The sequence below is a fragment of the Leptodactylus fuscus genome, chromosome 11 (assembly GCF_031893055.1).
Source record: "Leptodactylus fuscus isolate aLepFus1 chromosome 11, aLepFus1.hap2, whole genome shotgun sequence".
Classification (NCBI taxonomy): domain Eukaryota; kingdom Metazoa; phylum Chordata; class Amphibia; order Anura; family Leptodactylidae; genus Leptodactylus; species Leptodactylus fuscus.
This window is the reverse complement of record NC_134275.1, coordinates 16,643,519-16,661,283: the sequence shown is the minus strand read 5'-3', so window position 1 is coordinate 16,661,283 and position 17,765 is coordinate 16,643,519. Positions and strand designations below refer to the sequence as shown.

The 17,765-nt window shown below is 43.7% G+C and overlaps 1 protein-coding gene across 1 annotated transcript in view; it reads right to left on the bottom strand.

Annotated features, from left to right (window-relative positions):
- The window catches only part of LOC142184689 (relaxin receptor 1-like), a 75,056-nt gene extending 58,393 nt beyond the window's left edge, over window positions 1-16,663 (bottom strand). Inside the window, exons 1-4 of the mRNA XM_075259744.1 lie at window positions 16,655-16,663; window positions 16,369-16,540; window positions 2,186-2,281; window positions 983-1,088 (exon numbers count right to left, since the gene is read on the bottom strand). Of these exons, the coding sequence (XP_075115845.1) occupies window positions 983-1,088; window positions 2,186-2,281; window positions 16,369-16,540; window positions 16,655-16,663 (383 nt within the window). The remainder of the gene's footprint in view (window positions 1-982; window positions 1,089-2,185; window positions 2,282-16,368; window positions 16,541-16,654) is intronic.
- Window positions 16,664-17,765: the final 1,102 nt, after the last annotated feature.

Sequence of the window (17,765 nt, the reverse complement as noted above, 5' to 3'; positions counted from 1 at the left end):
GTGCTCACGGTGAACCTATATAGTCACATTCTTCAGATAGCTCTGGCTTTGTCGGTAAATTCTTGGCTTAAATGGATTGTAATGTTAACACATAGGAATAGCCTTAAGAAATTCTATTCTTCTCCGACCTTTAGAAGTCTTTTCCGCCCCGCCGTTCCGGAGATATTCCTGGTTTTCTGCAGTATGCAAATGATTTTTCTCGCAGCACTGGAGGCATTCCCCAGCGATCAAACAGCATTTGGGGGTATCCCCAATGCTGCTTGAAAAATTTCCAGCGCCCCCTTAACTTATTCTGGAACGCCGACTCTTCTTCCGTCGCTGGTCTTCAAAATCCTAGGCAAGTGCAGTCGACTCTGCCTGAAGCCCGTGGCTGTTTGCACATTACGCTTGTGTAAATGGCCACAAGAAAATGGCCGCAGACAAGTGCATGCCTGGGTTTTTGAAGACCAGTGCTGAAAGAAGATGTGGCGGGAGGCGTGCCAGAAGAAGATGAGGCGTCGCTGGAGATTTTTCAAGCAGCATTGGGGACGCCTTCAGTGCTGTTGGAGTGCTGGGGAACGCCTGCAGTGCTGCGAGAAAAATCATTGGCATACTGCAGAAAACCAGGAATATCACCGGAACGGCAGCGTGGAGAAGACATCAAGGTCAATCACTATGTGTGCAGGTTAAGGGTATGTTCACACGGTGCAGTGCACCAGCATTCCGTTCCAGATTAGGCCCAAAGAATGGGCCTAATCGGGAGGAAACCTTACACCGCGGCTGAGTTAGCCGCGGAATCCGCTGCAAGATAGAGCAGCTTGCTTCTTTTTTTAAGTCAATGGGAGCCGTTTTTTGAGACAGATTCCGCATCAAAATCTGCTCCAAAAAACTCAGTATGAACATACCCTTAGGCATCTGGACATGACGGTACATATCAGTTCTCCAGTGGGGGAATAGATATCATGGGAAAAGTCACTTTTGAGTCCCTACACTTTGTACTTACAGAGCTGTCACATTAACAGACACTGGAGGGACAAACTGTAATTCTTGACCGGAGCAGTTTACAATTCGCTTCTTACATTCACAGTTCTCAGGGAAAATATCCAGTTCTGTAATGATAAAGATATATAGAAGTGTAGAATAATAATATCCTGCAGTTTTTTAACAGATTTGCATTTTACTGGCTCTATCTCTAGTTTGCAGTCCTCTCTGAACTGGTGGGTGCGGACTAGTTGTCATGAACTGCACACAGTAAGTACAGGAGAATCTGCTGTGTAACTGTATCTAGCTCACTCAAAAGAGCCCAAGGGTCACAATGATTTTGGATGCAATATAAAGCTTCTGTTTTGAATTGCCTTCTCACCCCTCCCCAGAGGAAATGTGAGCGGGGAGGCAGAAGAATAATAACAAATATATTATGTAATACACATTATATATACGTTTCTTATAATCGCCTGTACTATTTCTGCAAAATTTGTTGAAATTACATTGCCCATCTAATCCCTACGCATACCTCCCAACCGTTCCAGATTCAGCGGGACAATCCTGGATTCCCGGGTTCTGTCCCGCTGTCCGAGTCAGTGGGGGATATGTCTGCAGAGCAATGACCACGGACCCCTTACACATCAGCATACAGTACACTACGATGGTTTAACACACAGTCCACACAACAGCAAGCCTCAAGCACCAGAAAGATGTTTGGTTACTTCGGCCCCTGGAATGTGAGGCCTCGTTCACATCTGCATCAATAATCCGTTCAGGGGAGTCCACCTGGGGCCCCCCCGAATGGACTACCGAATGCATTGGCAAGCGGTGTGCAGTGAAAGCACACGGACCCCATAGACTATAATGGGGTCCATGTGCTTTTCGCATGGTCTCTGCATGGAACATGCGGACAGAAAAATACTTCACAATCTACTTTCCTGATCTTTCACGATTTAGTCCTCATGCGGACTCCCCCCAAACGGAATACCGACGCAGATGTGAACGACGCCTGAGTGAGAAGATGGAGGTGTCAAGTTAAGCATGGACGTCATAGGGGGATTTGGGAGCGATAGATGTGGGAACAAGCTTCTAGCAGACACTTCATCTAATGTGGACTATTAACCCTAAACCTTGTAAGCCTGTAGTTCCTATCTTTAGCATAAAACACCTCCATCATCAGTAACATACAACAAGCAGTTTTTTTCATCCGCTGCCAACTTACCGCATTCATATTCGTGCGTCTCTTCCTCTAGGTTTGCTTGGTTGCCTCTGGCACTTTGGATGGTATCAAACAGTTTGGGCCAACCACTGTTATCCACTGTGAGAGATAATGAAGGTATAGTCACGTATTGGCAAACTGGCACGGTCCTATTTGTAATACTTGCTCGGCCTGGCGTCTACGATATCTTAGTCTGTTTGATCTTGCTCGGATCTGAGGCCATGCTGCCTTTTCTATTACACACGGAAAACTAACATTCTATAATATGATGATGGAAAGAGGATTTTCTCTAAAGCTGTCCATTCACATCAGATATTTATCTGCAGACCATTGGCAGATCCCAATAAATATAGTTGGAACTGATTGGAATATGATGTCTGTGGCCATGCCGAAGAATTAACAAAGGCTACTAAATCTGCCAATAAATATCTCATGTCATGGCCACAGCTTTCCTATCCGGCTAAGCCCCCTTGCAGACGACTGTATTGTCCGTGTATTTCCTGGCTAGCACACTGTCCCATTCATTTATATGAGCCTGTACACATGACCATGAATTACACGGTCATGTGCACGAGCTGCAATATATGGAACAGATCCTACTCCTGTCTGCACTTCCGTGGCTCCAATTCATTAAAAGAAAGGGGTCGCGGAGGCGCAGATGGCGCATGGGCGGTACATGGGTGACATCCATGTGTCACTTGTATGCTGTCCGTGACTTTCATTAACGGCAGCCGGTTAGAAACCGGCTTTACTTAGACACACGCACCCTCATCTGCAGTGTAAGTGTACTGAATGTGCGGAAGCCATTCCCATGGGAATCCAACCGCCCGATCCGAAACCACTCCGACACCTACAGTCATGGAAGATTGGAAGGACCCCATACACATTAGATGGACAGCCGGCCCTATCAAAATGAGCAGCCAACAGCCATCCACTATGTATGGTTAGCTTAACCACTTCAGCACTGCTCCATTGTCTCTGGTTTAGGACCAGACATGTTTTCGGGTTTTTTTTTGCATGTGTGGTTTTAAGGGCTATAACATTGTTATCATTTGCGTTACTTAACTAATTTTTTCGGTGACACATAAGGTTTTATTGTTATATGTTCTTTTTTTTATATTCTGGAAGACGAGGGAAAGTGTGTTAATTATGTATTTTTACATTCTGCCCCCATATGGCCATGATAGACCTTTGGGGGCATCTGAACACTTTTTTTTTTTTTTTTGGTGGGGGAGGCTGATTTTCCCTTTAACTGGGGCTTATACCTGCCCATTACTTCTGACCTGGTCTAGGTCCTCTAGAACTCAGCAGCTCTAAGGGGCCTTCACACAGAGGAAGATGGTGAGGAATTTGTTGTGGAATTTCAGTGCTGAAAAAAAGCCTCCCATTCACTTCAATGGGTTCCTTTTTCTGGCTTTTTTTCCAGCACTGAAATTCCACAACAAATTCCTCACCATCTTCCTCCATGTGAATGGCCCCTAATCTCTGATACCCGGCAGATAATGTGACAGCTGGGTCAGAGGGTAGCCACATCATGGCAGCTCCCATAGCTGCCTAAATCTGCAAGGACGTACCAGTATATCCTTGCAGAACAAGACAACCACTATCCAGATGTATACACCCAATGGGCAGTCCGGAAGTGATTTGAATACTAGAATTTGTACCAATATTAGGAAATTGTAACCAAGGTTGTTTCCATTGGATGTTGTCCATACCCTGAGGCTAGATAGCCCTGAGAGTTTACAGATTTATTAGGCCCCTTACTGTACCCTTACTTAAATGGAGTCTTCCACCTCCCCCAAGCATATTCAGCTATCACCCCACATAATCACAGATTACAATTTTGACGCCTTATGCAAATGAGGCCATTGCTGCACTGGGGGCGGGACTTCAGCCCTGGGAGCACTGCTCTTGCTGCTCAAGTAGGGTGATGTCATAGCAGTGGGAGGAGCAACTCTCTCGAGTCCAGTATAACCTGCAAGTCTTGGGCGCGGGATAAACTGGTAATGTCTCTAAAACCCAACTCTTCCATGGTTCTCCAGAAAGAAGAGATGTAATGCAAACTTCTCTCCATCCATTGGTAGCCACAGCTCTCCATTCATACTCTATCAATGTAACACGGCAGGGACTAGTAGAGAACTCTCCAAATAATGCCTAATGGCTTTTCTAAAGGAAATGATCATTATTTGACAGATATTACAAGTGTGTGCTCAGAAAGGTCAATTGACTGATGTAGATTCACCCGCAGCGGCCGCCACAATCTATACTTAGTATTGACGAGTCTTAGGAAAGCTGAGGTCGCTGTGTGGATAGCGCTGTACATCCTATTACATACATTACCAGCTAAAACGTTACAATCCAATGGCGATCGTTCACAAGAAACTGATGACCTTCAGGCTTTCTAGAATTCTGGCTGTTAGCTACACATAAATATCCTGCACACCTTAAAGGGATTGCCCAAGACCTATGGGTAATGGATAGGGTAACATATCCACAGTATCTGGTGGGTGGGGGTTCAACATTGGATCCCGCCATTAAATTTCCCATTCTTCTTCAATCAACACCTGGCTTTGGCGCAAAAACATGCATGAAAAAAACACTATAAAAACTGCGCCAGCTTTATTTCCACTAAACTTAGGCTTAATAGACCCGCAGTAAAGTAAGTCTCCTTGGAAATCTTGTGCTTTACTATACTGTAAATTTGTGATAAAACCGATACACATCTGGGTCCATTTGAGCCCCCCACAAACCTCACACATATACAGATTATTCCAGCAGAATGGTTAGGAGGTAATTCGCACAGTATATTGTCTTTTGATCGAAACATCAGTCATGCGTGGCAGACACATTGTAAATGCATTGGGAGCGTTTCCAGAAACCCTTGAGAATATGTGGGAACGTACATTGCACAAAACAATAGAGTCTCGGAGCAGAGATGACACATATTTCACTACTGATAAGTATCCAAGCAAATTCTATCTAACCCACAAATAAGGAACAACTTCTTATAGTAACTTATTCGCCAGTCTATGGTCAGGGCAGGGATTCTTCTTGCTTTCGTTACCTTTCTTTGATATTCTATACTAGTGATACTATGGATTTCCATTATAGCTATTACTGTTTTGCAAAAAATCATTAATAAAAGCATTGTGAGTAAGGTTGAGGGATTGGAAAAGATCGGATTCCGATCAGCGATCAAGTAAATTTCACGATCACGGTCGGAATTCCGATCCCGATATTTTTAGGCGGGATCGAGGTCAGAGGTTATTTGTCACAATGCTTTGCTACTGGCCAAGCATTGTGGGAAAAGCTAACAATGAATTTAGAGATGAGCGAGCACTATTCGAGACTGCCGTTTCGAATAGCACGCTCCCATAGGAATGAATGGATGCAGCCGGCACACAGCCTGTGCCGGCATCCAGCCGCTTAAGCCCCTGCGCGCTGACTGCGTCCATTCATTCCTATGGACACAGCACATCTCATCTCACAGTAGCACAGCACAGAGTGATTTACCGCAGCCTGCCACTCTTCTGCTTTGTCCCTGTTTTACCATATACTCAGCACTGCTACATCTGAGATGTAGCAGAGCAGAGTATACAGCACAGCAGGGAGGAAACAGAATAGTATAGTCCACTAGAAACAGAATAGTCCATTTACCTGCACAGATCCGCTGTCGCTCCCCGTTCTTCTCGCTCCTCTTCTCTCTCATTTACAGGCCTTCAGAGCACCGTGCGCTCCCCAAGCTCCCAGGTTAGTGTTACAGACCTAGGAAGAAGGCGGGGCTTGTGGCTTAGGAGAGTGTTGGCGGGTACTGGGAGGGGAGACGTGAGTAATGCACTCACATCTCTCCGCCCTGTGCCTGCCCACACTCTCCTAATCCACAACAAGCCCCGCCTACTCCCAGCATCTCTAACACTAGTCTAGGGAGGCGGGGACACGCACGGTGCTCTGAAGGCCTGTAAATGAGAGAGAAGAGGAGCGAGAACAACCGGGAGCGGCAGCAATCTGTACAGGTAAGTGGACACCAGGGGGACTAAGTAGCCAGAGGATTTTTTTAGATCACTACACAGCGTGGAATCTAAAAATTAAAGTGTTCAATTTTTGGACTCCACGCTATGTAGTGAACATGATCATTTTTAAAATCCGATCTTTGATTATTGAAAAAAAAATCCCATTGACTTGCATTAGGAAAATGCAATTGGAAATCGGATTTTAAAAATGATCCTGAAATCTCAAGATCGGCTCAACCTCAATTGTGAACAAAAACAGCAATAAGATTCTGTAGTTTGTCCCTCCCTTTTTACGAGTGGTTTGACTGTGTAGCCTTGTCCGACCCTTATCATAATTGTCTGGCTGTGGACTCTGGGCTATCCTCTATAACGGTGTTACTACTGACAGGATGTATTAAAAAAAATCTAAATAATAATATCCTGCAGAGCCCACTGGGCTCTGAACTGCAGGGCACACTGGAATTTGAGGCTAGAGCACCCAACGGCCCAAATCTGCCTCTTTAAATGGAGGGAAGCCGGGACCGATCAGCCCGCCCAGGTGCTCAAGCCAGATGCCGATAGGCTTACACCAGTGTCAGTCAGCAGACTGACCATGCCTGTTGACTGCAAGGGGATTAACCTCATGCATGCTGGACTGAACAGAACCAGTGAAACAGGCTGCGACCCTAATACCATGGCCGCACCTGTCGCACAATCCCAACAAAGGGTATGTTCACATGGCGGAAAATGGATTCTGCATGTGAACATACCGCGCCGCTAGCCGCGACAGAATGCCGATGCAGTGCAAGCGCTGTGCTGTAAAAGCACACGGACCCCATAGACTATAATGGGATATGTGTGCTTGCTGCGCGCTGCCCGGACAGGAAAGCAGGAACTACTTTCCTGTCCACACAATCCCTGTGAACATCTGCCGGGAAGCACATGGACCCCATTATAGTCTATGGGGTCCATGCGCTTTTACAGCACAGCGCTGTGCACTAGCGTTTGGTATTCCGTCCAGGGGGGTCCTCATGTGGACTCCCCCGGACGGAATCCAAACACTGATGTGAACCAGGGGTTAGGGTTGAAAGAAGACTTAATGGCCATAATAGAAATTTAGATTTCCGCCACAGCTGTCACATAAAAGTAGTTTCCATTCTGGCAGGTGCTAAGGCATGTCTTGATGCCTGAGGAGACTAAAGTAAGACTTAAAATGGCCAGGGAGCTACAAGAACCAATTCTAAAGATACCCGCTGTTGACGGTCCACTGTGTTTTTTATCACATTTTAAATGTATTGGGAGTATTTCCAGAAAGCCGTGAAAATATGTGGAATATATTGTATACAAGAATACAGAGGTTTGTAGCATGAACACACGTTACATATTACCGATAACTAACCCAACAACTTGTATCTAATTCAACAATTAAGTAGCAACTTGCATAATACAGTCATCTTAGCTTAGCTTTAATGTGCACTATTGCATGTAAAAAGCAACACACAATTATAATTCATACTGATGAGCGGCTCCGTTCTATAGAATTCATCCTCATGGGGCCAATTTGTCAGTCTTTCCATGGAGAATTCATGAGAATAAGCACGCGCAATGTATCTTGCAGATTTTACCATGTATTGGATGTGGAATGTTAGCAGAACATCCTGAACATGTAACCAGGATCTAACACCAATTACACCAATACCAGAGGGTGTCTCTTAGGCTAACAATGAGAGATGGCTACAAAGGTGAAAGGTCAAATTTGTCAGGAGAGGATCGCTCCAGCTGTCATGGTGGCCTGGGCCAGATTGAGAAGAAAAGGAAAGAGAATGTCACATGTGAGTCCCTGGATGTATGGAGGATCTGCCACCTTTCCTGACATAATTGTTTTAGTAAATCCTTGTTACCCAATGCTGTATATGGGAAAGTTTTTTGCACAGAGACAGGAACTCCTAGCATCAGAGATAACTATAAACCTAGGAGGCCATCTCACTGCATACGATTCAGGCTGGTAATTTTACTAGACATGGACCGAGTCTCATGGCCAAGACTCGGTCTTATGAAAAAGTTTTTAAATCTGGTTAAATCAGAATTTTTCTGTGTAGCCCAGGTCTCACTTTTAACGTTCTTCTTGTCAATGGGATGTGCAGCAACTCACTGGTCAAGATACTAAGAGTAGTAGTACTTGCAATGGTCACAGTGGCAAGAATCTTAAACGAATCCTCTAGTTGCCCTTCTGGTGTAGTTCTAAGGGGACCTGAGGACAGAGGCGTAACTTGAGGGGGTGCAGAGGGTATGTTTGCCCAAAGGCTCAGGAACCATAAGGGCACATAAAGTTTCTCTTCCCAAGTATAAGATACCAGTACTATCCTATTAATATTATAAATGTGAAAGTTTGTGAGTTTGGATGTTTGTGGGTTTGTGTGTTTGGATGTTTGGATGTTTGTTCCTCAATCACGCAAAAACCGCTCCACCGATTTGGCTGAAATTTTCCACAAACATAGTCACTACACTCGATTGCGCAATAGGCTACTTTTCATCACAACAGCTCACATACGTTTGTGCCAGGACCCCCACAAAACCCAAACTCACACCACCATCTCTGCAATCTCACACACTTTGGACCATAGCAAGCCACAAAATTCATATTGCCCTCTGCAGCCTCGCCCCTAACTCCACACAATCACATATACATACACTTTACCACTTTGCCCCTCCCCTTAACGATACTCCAGGAGGCTCTCTTTAACGCTCCGGAGCAACCATGTTTGCCAACCCCCACCGCTCTGACAATCCGCGACACCACCCACCCATGTCAATACCCCTAGGAGGTCTAATAAATGCAAAAAAAAAGGTTTAAAAAAAGTAAAAAAATATAAAAACAAATAAAAAGGATTAAAAATTCAAATCACCCCCCTTTCCCTAGAACACATATAAAAGTAGTTAAAAACTGTGAAACACATACATGTTAGGTATCCCCGCGTCTGAAATCGCCCGCTCTACAAAGCTATACAAATATTTTTCCTGTTCGGTAAACGCCGTAGCGGGAAAAATGGTGAAAAGTGCCAAACCGCCGTTTTTTTCACTCTTTTGATTCTGATAAAAATTTGAATAAAAAGTGATCAAAGCAATAACATTTCCCGAAAATGGTAGAACTAAAAAGTACACCCGACCCCGCAAAAAAAGACGCCCTATACATCCCCGTACACGGACGTATAAAAAAGTTACGGCTGTCGGAATATGGCGACTTTTCTAAAAAAAAATGTTTTAACACAGTTTTGGATTTTTTTAAGGGGTCAAAATGTAAATAAAACCATATAAATTTGGTATCCCCAGCATCGTAATGAAACACAGAATACAGGGGACATGTCATTTTGGTTGCACAGTGAACGCCGTAAAACCAAAGCCCCTAAGAAAGTCGCAGAAATGCATTTTTTTGTCACATCCACCCCATTCAGAATTTTTTTTTACCTGCTTCCCAGTACATTATATAGAATAATTAATGGCGGCATCATGAAGAAAAATTTGTCCCAAGAAAAATTAAGACCTCATATGGCTCTGGGAGCGGAGAAATAAAAGTTATGGGGTTTAGAAGGAGGGGAGTCAAAAATGAAAAACCAAAATCAAAAAATGCCATCGACGGGAAGGGGTTAACTTCAAATACATCTGTCCCAAAGTCACTATGTAAAGTTTCTCACAACACCGTATATATAGCTGCTCAAATACAAAGTAACTTCAACACAAAAGTCTCACGTATTCTCAGAATTAAAGCAAAAACAAGATACAAACTTACATTTCATATCCCATACCTTATACACACTACGAAAACCTTACCCACGCCTGTATATACCCACTGCTACAATCACCGCAGACGAAGTCGCGGGTACCAGCTAGTAAATGATACATTATACTTGGGCAGCCTGGTACAGATTTTACATTGGGTCCCAAGAGCTTCATGTTGTTCCTCTACCTTCATGTTACCTAATGGTGATGGTATTAACTGTCCAAGGGCATGTTCTAGTTGTTCTAAAACTTCCTGAGCCTAATGTTGGTTGGAGTGCCCATGATGTTTGTGTAGTAATTAGGGTTGAGCGATCGTGTTCGGAAAAGATTGGATTCCAATTTCACGATCGTGATCAGAATTCTGAACACGATCTTTTTAGGTGGGATCAAGATCGGTGATTATTTCCCACAATGTTTTGCTACTGGCCAAGCATTGTGGGAAAAGCTAACAATGTTAGTCTTCACACTGAGTATATGCTCCGCTCATTCTGAGCGGAGTGTATACTCAGTGTGAAGGCTCTGCTGCGGTTCCATAGGAATGAATGGAAGCAGCCGGCACACAGCCTTAACCCCCTGCGTGCCGACTGCGTCCATTCATTCTAATGGGAGACTAGCTAGTAGCTACTTACCTGCAGAGATGGCTGGTCCAGTGCCTGGTGTTCTCGTTCTTCTTTGCATCGCTGCCCCCAGCTCCCAGGTTAGCGTCAAAGAGCTAGGAAGAATGCGGGGCTTGTGGCTTAGGAGAATGTGGGTGGGTACAGGGCGGGGAGACGTGACGTCTCCCCTCCCAGTACCCGCCCACACTCTCCTAACCCGCCCACACTCTCCTAAATTGGGAGGCAGGGGGCAGCGAGGCAAAGAAGAACGAGAACACCGGGCACCGGACCAGCACTCTCTTCAGGTAAGTGGACACCAGGGGGGACTAAGTAGCCAGAGGATTAAAAAGAAAATCCTCTGGCTACTTAGTGATTTAAAAAATCACTACACAGCGTGGATTCTAACAATTAAAGCGTTCAATTGTTAGATTCCATGCTGTATAGTGAATAGGATTGTTTTTAAAATCCGATCTCCGATTAGTAAAAAAAATCCCATTGACTTGCATTGGGATCGGAATTGGGATCGAGATCAGGTTCAAATGAAAAATGATCGGAAATCGGATTTCAAAATCGATCCTGAAAAGTCAAGATCGGCTCAACCCTAGTAGTAATACAACTAAGGAGTGAAGGACTTTGTAGAACAGCAGGAGTCACATCTTCTACTTGAGGCAGACTTAGATTCTGGAGGAACAATTCATATGAAGCTTCACTGAAGGCTGGGGCTGAGCTGGTTGATGGTACTCTCAGGACAGTCTGCATCTCCTTCGCTGGGACAGTGTTCCACTTTATCTAGGTTCTCCACCCTCTCACAAAATCTACAGCTTTCCATAAGTTCTCAACTACGAGGTGTAGATACTTAAGATTACCATTTCTGTCCTGAGGGTGTAAAAAGGGTCCCAGCTATATATCACTTATCATATACTGCTCAGGCACACTTTCGCTCATTCACAAGTTGAGCAGGGATAATTCCCATCTCCTGACTGCTGAACGACACAGGACTAGCAGGTTTTCCTCCAGACTAACTTGGAGCTCCGACCAAATTGTCTCCTGCTCACAGAACACCTTGTGTTTCAGGCATACCATCCCTTAGCACCAATTCTAAAGTGCTTAGTCTGTTATAGGCACTGGCACATATACATATCTTATACAACAGTGCAAACGTTTCTCAAAAGGCATATAGAAAATGCAAGCTCCTTTGCAGTGCACCAAGTGGGACGCTACACATGTGTTTGTACACAGTGTCACAATGTCTATGTACAGTAGTGCAGATTATATATTACATAAGCAGTGCACTCAGATAGGAGCAGCTCCGTTATAAGTAGGACAAGTGGGTTTTTGCCATGCATAGTGATAAAAACTGCTGCAGCGCTAAAGAGGATTGTAGAGAGAAAATGTCAGAAGCAAGGCCAGGAATATGTTGACTACTTTCTTATGGAACCACCCTGATCTCATTTTAGCTTACAAAATCCCTTTAAGATTGTAAAATGGTGCAGAGAGTGGCTGCGGCTCTGTACGCTGTCCCTGGGACTCCTAGTGCTGCAATACAGACTCTATCATATGCATGAAGCCTGCAAGAAAAGAGATCACCAGTTACAGATTGTCAGGGTCTGACTAATGGCACCCCCACCAATCTTCTCTCAAGTCTGTGCAAATCTACAGTACAATCCACATAAGTATAGTGTAAAGATTTTTAGCAGATTTTGCTGAGGACTAGCGGTAGATTTCACTGCACTTACTACACAGGTTCGCTCAGTTGAGAACGTGAGGGCACCAGATACATTACATCTACAGTCTCTTCCAAATCCAGACTGGAACTCGCTTACTGAGGTTATGATCACTGAGATATTACGGGGTACCCTTTAGATATTTTATTGGCCTATAGGTTCTGGGGTTGCTTTGGACCCTTTCTTAAAAACTGGGATCATATTTGCTAAGTGCCAACTTTGTGAAACAGGAACCGATCCTGCCATTTTGGATCCTCAAACATTAGATGCAGAGTTTTTATTCCGAAAAAAACAAACAAACAACAAAATATTGGGATCTCTGTATTTGTACTGACCGGCAAAGTAACATCCAACATACACGTGAATATGGCAGATTTCCATTGCTGTGCAATACATACACCACATCAATTACTGTATTTGTATACACTTGTATGCATTCAATAGCTTCAAGGGCTAGATTATTTTCTTTCCAATCTCATAGAGGTGGCAGTGGGGGGCGCCATTTTCTATTTCATCAGCTATCTTCCCTTATGCTATACTCCCACCACCCACTCCATTAGTAGATCCTCTCATCTTTCCTCACGTAATAAGTAAGATTGGGCCCCCACATAGCAGACTTGTCTTCTCACTACATCCCACAGATGATGGACCGAACTGGGATCTGGAGAATTTTAGGCCAAGTCATCTTCAAACCATTCCGGGCACCCTGAAGAGCAGAAGGGGAAATGGAATAGGTGGTGAGCAGGAATGGGGATCGGTAAGTAAATGGGACCCGGTACTCCAGCAGGTAATGGCCTATGTATATAAAAAAAAAAAAAAAAGCAGAAAGGGCCACTGACCACCCTAAAGTCCCGGGCACCTTGGCAGACGCTATGGAGATACTTGTGTAAGATAAATATATGTTAGTCTCTGCCTGTCCGGCTTGGATGCAAGTCCTTCCATCTACTGTGTCTGAACTATGATGAAACTTCTGCCTGACTTTTTTGTATGTATAACATTTGGACATTTGTCTTTCCATTCTGTTGCTCTTTTGGCTTCTACCATGTATTTGTCTGTCACCATATGGACACATTGCCTTCCTGTTCACTATTCCGATGTGGACACATTGTCCTTCTGTTGCCAGTTCCTTTGTGAATCCATTGTTCTTCCACCTGTCTGCTAACTGTGGCCTTTCGACTTCTGCATATTTGTAACTTTGCTATATGTACTGGTAGCGGCAATCTCGTGATTATGTAAATGGTTGGAAGAATGGATTTTATGTCAATCGTCCTTGCCCATTGATTGGCCATTCTGGTGCTCCGGTGAAGCTTATATAGCAATGTATAAGTCATTCCAATGAAAGCAATTTCTGTGCAAAATATACGCTATACGGAAGTTCTGTTAACTGATCGATTTATAGAAATACATTCCCCAGACTGTATACAACATGTGCAAAATGGGTTAAAAATCACCACATACAGCTAAAGGATGATACAAGTAATGGGATGAACTTTGGTCCCTTGTCTTATCCCGAGTCTCCTTCCAATGCTGAAGTTCTATACTAACAGAAATATTGGTTCCAGAGAGAAGAGGGTGAAAAGTTTTTTTTTTTTTTTTTGTTTTTTTTTGATGGTTGGGGAGACAAATGTTATGCACTTGGGGAATCGGACAAAAGAGGAAGTAATACCATAAAAATGTACAAGGCGTCATATCCTTGCAAGTCCAATGGGAATCATTTATCCAAACTGCCTAATAAAATACAGACCTTGTTGTGCAGAAGTTTCTTTTCTTAAGAAGATTTTGATAAATGATTCCCAACAGTTGACTTATCGTGTAGCGATATTGAGTTATGGCGTCTATTATAATACAGACTACCTTCAGAAGGCGGCTGGTTACTATCAGAATCAGATAACTTGGTCGTCGCTAACAGCTTAGCCGAGATACCACAGTACTATGATCATTCTCATCGCATTCTAGGAAAGTTACATCAGTGATACTGAACACTCAATTGTAGGAATCATACACTGCCAGGGGCATGCAAGTGATACAGAACTACATGGCAGACGTGTTTCATGGCAAATGAAGGGACAGCGTAACGGAGATTGGGCGTTACAATCGGCATCATTACTCTTTCCCACATGCAGAGTTTAGATGTTTGTGTTACCAGATAAGGAGAGGATGTGGCTCAAAGGAAAAAAGTCAAAAAATTCTGTGGAACCTTGAGAGAAATTGCCATAGAGGTTAGGAACAAACGCACATTCATAGCATTCCATCTTCTAGATAAGGAGGGATACTTTGTCTCATTGGGAAAGACTTCTTTATCAGCACCGGGAAACTTATTGATCATGTATGTCAGTGTCCCACTGGGAGCTCTACAAAAGTAGAGGAGAAACATTGCCCAAAGCCAATAACTAGGGCAGTGCAAAGATACAAATACACCTAAATGGGGTGCTGAACCCTAAAATAAAAAAGGAAACCAACACATTCCGTCATTACTTCATTATGGAACACCTAGAACCATAAGATTATATTGCAGAAAGATTGCCATATATATTTAAAGGGATTCTACCATTAAAAACTTTTTTTTGTGGATAAGACGTTGGAATAGCCTTTAGAAAGGCTATTTGTCTCTTACCTTTAGATGTGATCTCCGCTGCGCCGTTCCTTAGAAATACCGTTTTTTACCGGTATGCAAATTAGTGTCTCGTACTGATGGGGGCGGGCCCCAGCGCTGGAAATGCGTTGGGGGTGTCCCCACTGCTGCTTGAAAACAGGCTCCAGTGACGCCTCTATCTTCAGCTGGATCCTCCCCTTCTTTCTTTGTCTTTCTTCGGCGTCACCTCTGATACCTGCGCAGTTGGCTCTGCCAGTGAGACACTAGTAGAGCCGACTGCGCATGCAGGCCAGTGGCCATAGTTCCGACGCCACAATTGCGCGCATGTGCAGTTGGCTCTGCTAGAGTCTCACTGGCAGAGCCAACTGTGCAGGCGTGGGAGGTGATGCCGAAAAAAGACAAAGAAAGAAGGGGAGGATCCAGCAGAAGATAGAGGTGTCGCTGGAGCCTGTTTTCGAGCCGCAGTGGGGACGCCCCCATCGCATTTCCAGCACTGGAGCCCGCCCTCATCGCTGCGAGAGAACTAATTTGCATACCGGTAAAAAACGTTATTTCTAAGGAACGGTGCGGCAGAGATCCCATCTAAAGGTAAGAGACGAATAGCCTTCTAAAGGCTATTCCAACGTCTTATCTACAAAAAAAAAAGGTTTTAATGGTAAAATCTCTTTAAATGATCAATTTCTCAAAACTACACTGCCAAAAAAGTGCAGGGACGAGCAAAATCATTGAAAAATATACTAGCACCCAGCCGAATAAGAAACCAGATAATTTATCAGGACTCACTGAAATGGAAATTAGAAAATGGTAGCTGTCAATGTGGTGGACACAAGACGTGGAAGTGTTGTAAAAATATTGCACATTACATAACTGAAGTTTTTCAACTGGAGAGAAATTTACTATCAAAACCAGGTTAGATTGTGGATCCTCATACGTCATCTGTTATTCAATGTTCTTGTAAGCTACAATATGTAGGTCGCACAATTACGAGTCTACGAGAGAGGCTCCATAAATATAGATCCAACACCCGGAGTGGTCACGAGAAACATAGTGTATCACAACAGGGCAAATTAATGCTTAATTGTTTCAGTTTTGCGCAGTTGCACTTCATCTCATCTTGAGGGAAGATGCAATATCTATCGATCACTATATGATCACGCTTCCCCTTAGGCAAAGGGAACTAGCAATGTTTATTTATTTCAATACGATTAACTAAGAGGTGGATCTTCTATACATTTTAATCACCATATCCCACTTGAGATTCTGTGGCTGAATCGCCGCAGCATCTGCGGCTCGAGACACGCTCCATTGTAGGCCCATTCATTTTGGCCTGCACAGGAGGAAGCATCTTGCCTTGCTGCATTCAGTACATTGTGTTTCCCCAACTTTAGACAGCATGATCCTTGAACAGACGAAGTACCTATCTTAACAACTAGCCCTTTAAACAAGTTTTAACCAATTATTTTTCTCTTGGTCTAGCCATCTATACATAAAATATTGCACAACTTACCGCAGTTTTCCTCGTCAGCGCCATTGGCACAGTCTTTGTGTCCATTGCAGTGCAGAGGTTGTGGTAAGCACACAGATAAATTTCCACATGGGAACTGTCCTAAGGGACACGTACCACTGTCCAGGTTTGAGGGTATCAGAGTGTCTGTAGACAGAAGAAGATATTGGAGAAGCTTTCATTAAAATGCCTTATTAAGATTTCCAATCTTGTCAAAAAACACTCATGGAACATAAATGTGTCCAAAATTGGTAAATTTGTGAATTTGAAAAATTTGGAAAAACATTACATTCACCATGTCTACTAAGCAAACCTTGAACGGTCCTCACCCAATATGGCTTCCTATTAAAATCCGTAAAATGTGTAACCTTATTTCAGACAAATTAAAAAAGTCTTTACTTCAAGATTCTGTCCCGGTGGTATAGGTGTCCAGTGCTTCTTCATAGGATTTTCCCTGCAGTTTCGGACTTATGTTGGCGCTGTGGTTCCGCTAGGGGTACTATGCTACATATTTGGTGGGACTGTAATGTTCTACGACCTTTCTGGGACGCGGTGTTTTCATTGTATTCTACGGTCAGTGGGCGTTCTGTGACTGTTTCTCCTCAGCTGGCTCTTTTGTCAGTCATCCCTGGCAAACTGTCGGCTGTTAAGGAGGACCTCCTGCGACATTTTCTTACGGCCGCCAGGACCGTTATTCCAAGGCACTGGCGCAGCTCCAGTCCACCCTCCCTGCTTGAGTTCCTCCAGGAGCTCCTCCTTATACATAGGATGGAGACCTTGGTAGCGGAAGACTCTCCCGCTTATTCCAAGTTTGAGCTTAGCTGGCGTCCTTGGATTATGTTCCGGGAATCTTCTGCTTTTTCTACTGCCTTTGCTTGAGTGTAACGTGGCCGCCTGTTTTCTTTTCCCTTTTCTCTCTGGCTTTTCCTTTCCTCCACCTACCGTTCTGGTTCTGTTTGTGGTCTCTCCGTTCTCGTCTTGTGTTTGTTTGTTTGTTTCTTGTCCTTTCTTTATTCCCTTCTCCTTTCCCTGTTGAGCTATTTTATTTTTGGCGTTTATGTGCGGGGGGGGTCCTTTTTTTTTTTTTTTTGTGGCCTCCCAGCCTACTGATTTGTATGTTTTATCATTGATGCTCTGCTTGTCTTCTTTTTACTTGTAATGTATTATTTTCTTTGAAAAATCCTTAATAAAACCCGTTTAAGTATAAAAAAGTCTTTACTGTTCCCGTCAAGGTCTACAAGTCTGAAGGAACAATTATTCATAGAGTGTATTTTTTTTTTTTTTCATATTGGAATAAAAAATTTTTTCCTTGTCCTCTCGAAACATTTCATTGACCAACCTTCCAAAACATCATTGAAGTGTATGATGATGTGAGGGCAAGGTAAAGTTCATCCGTATAA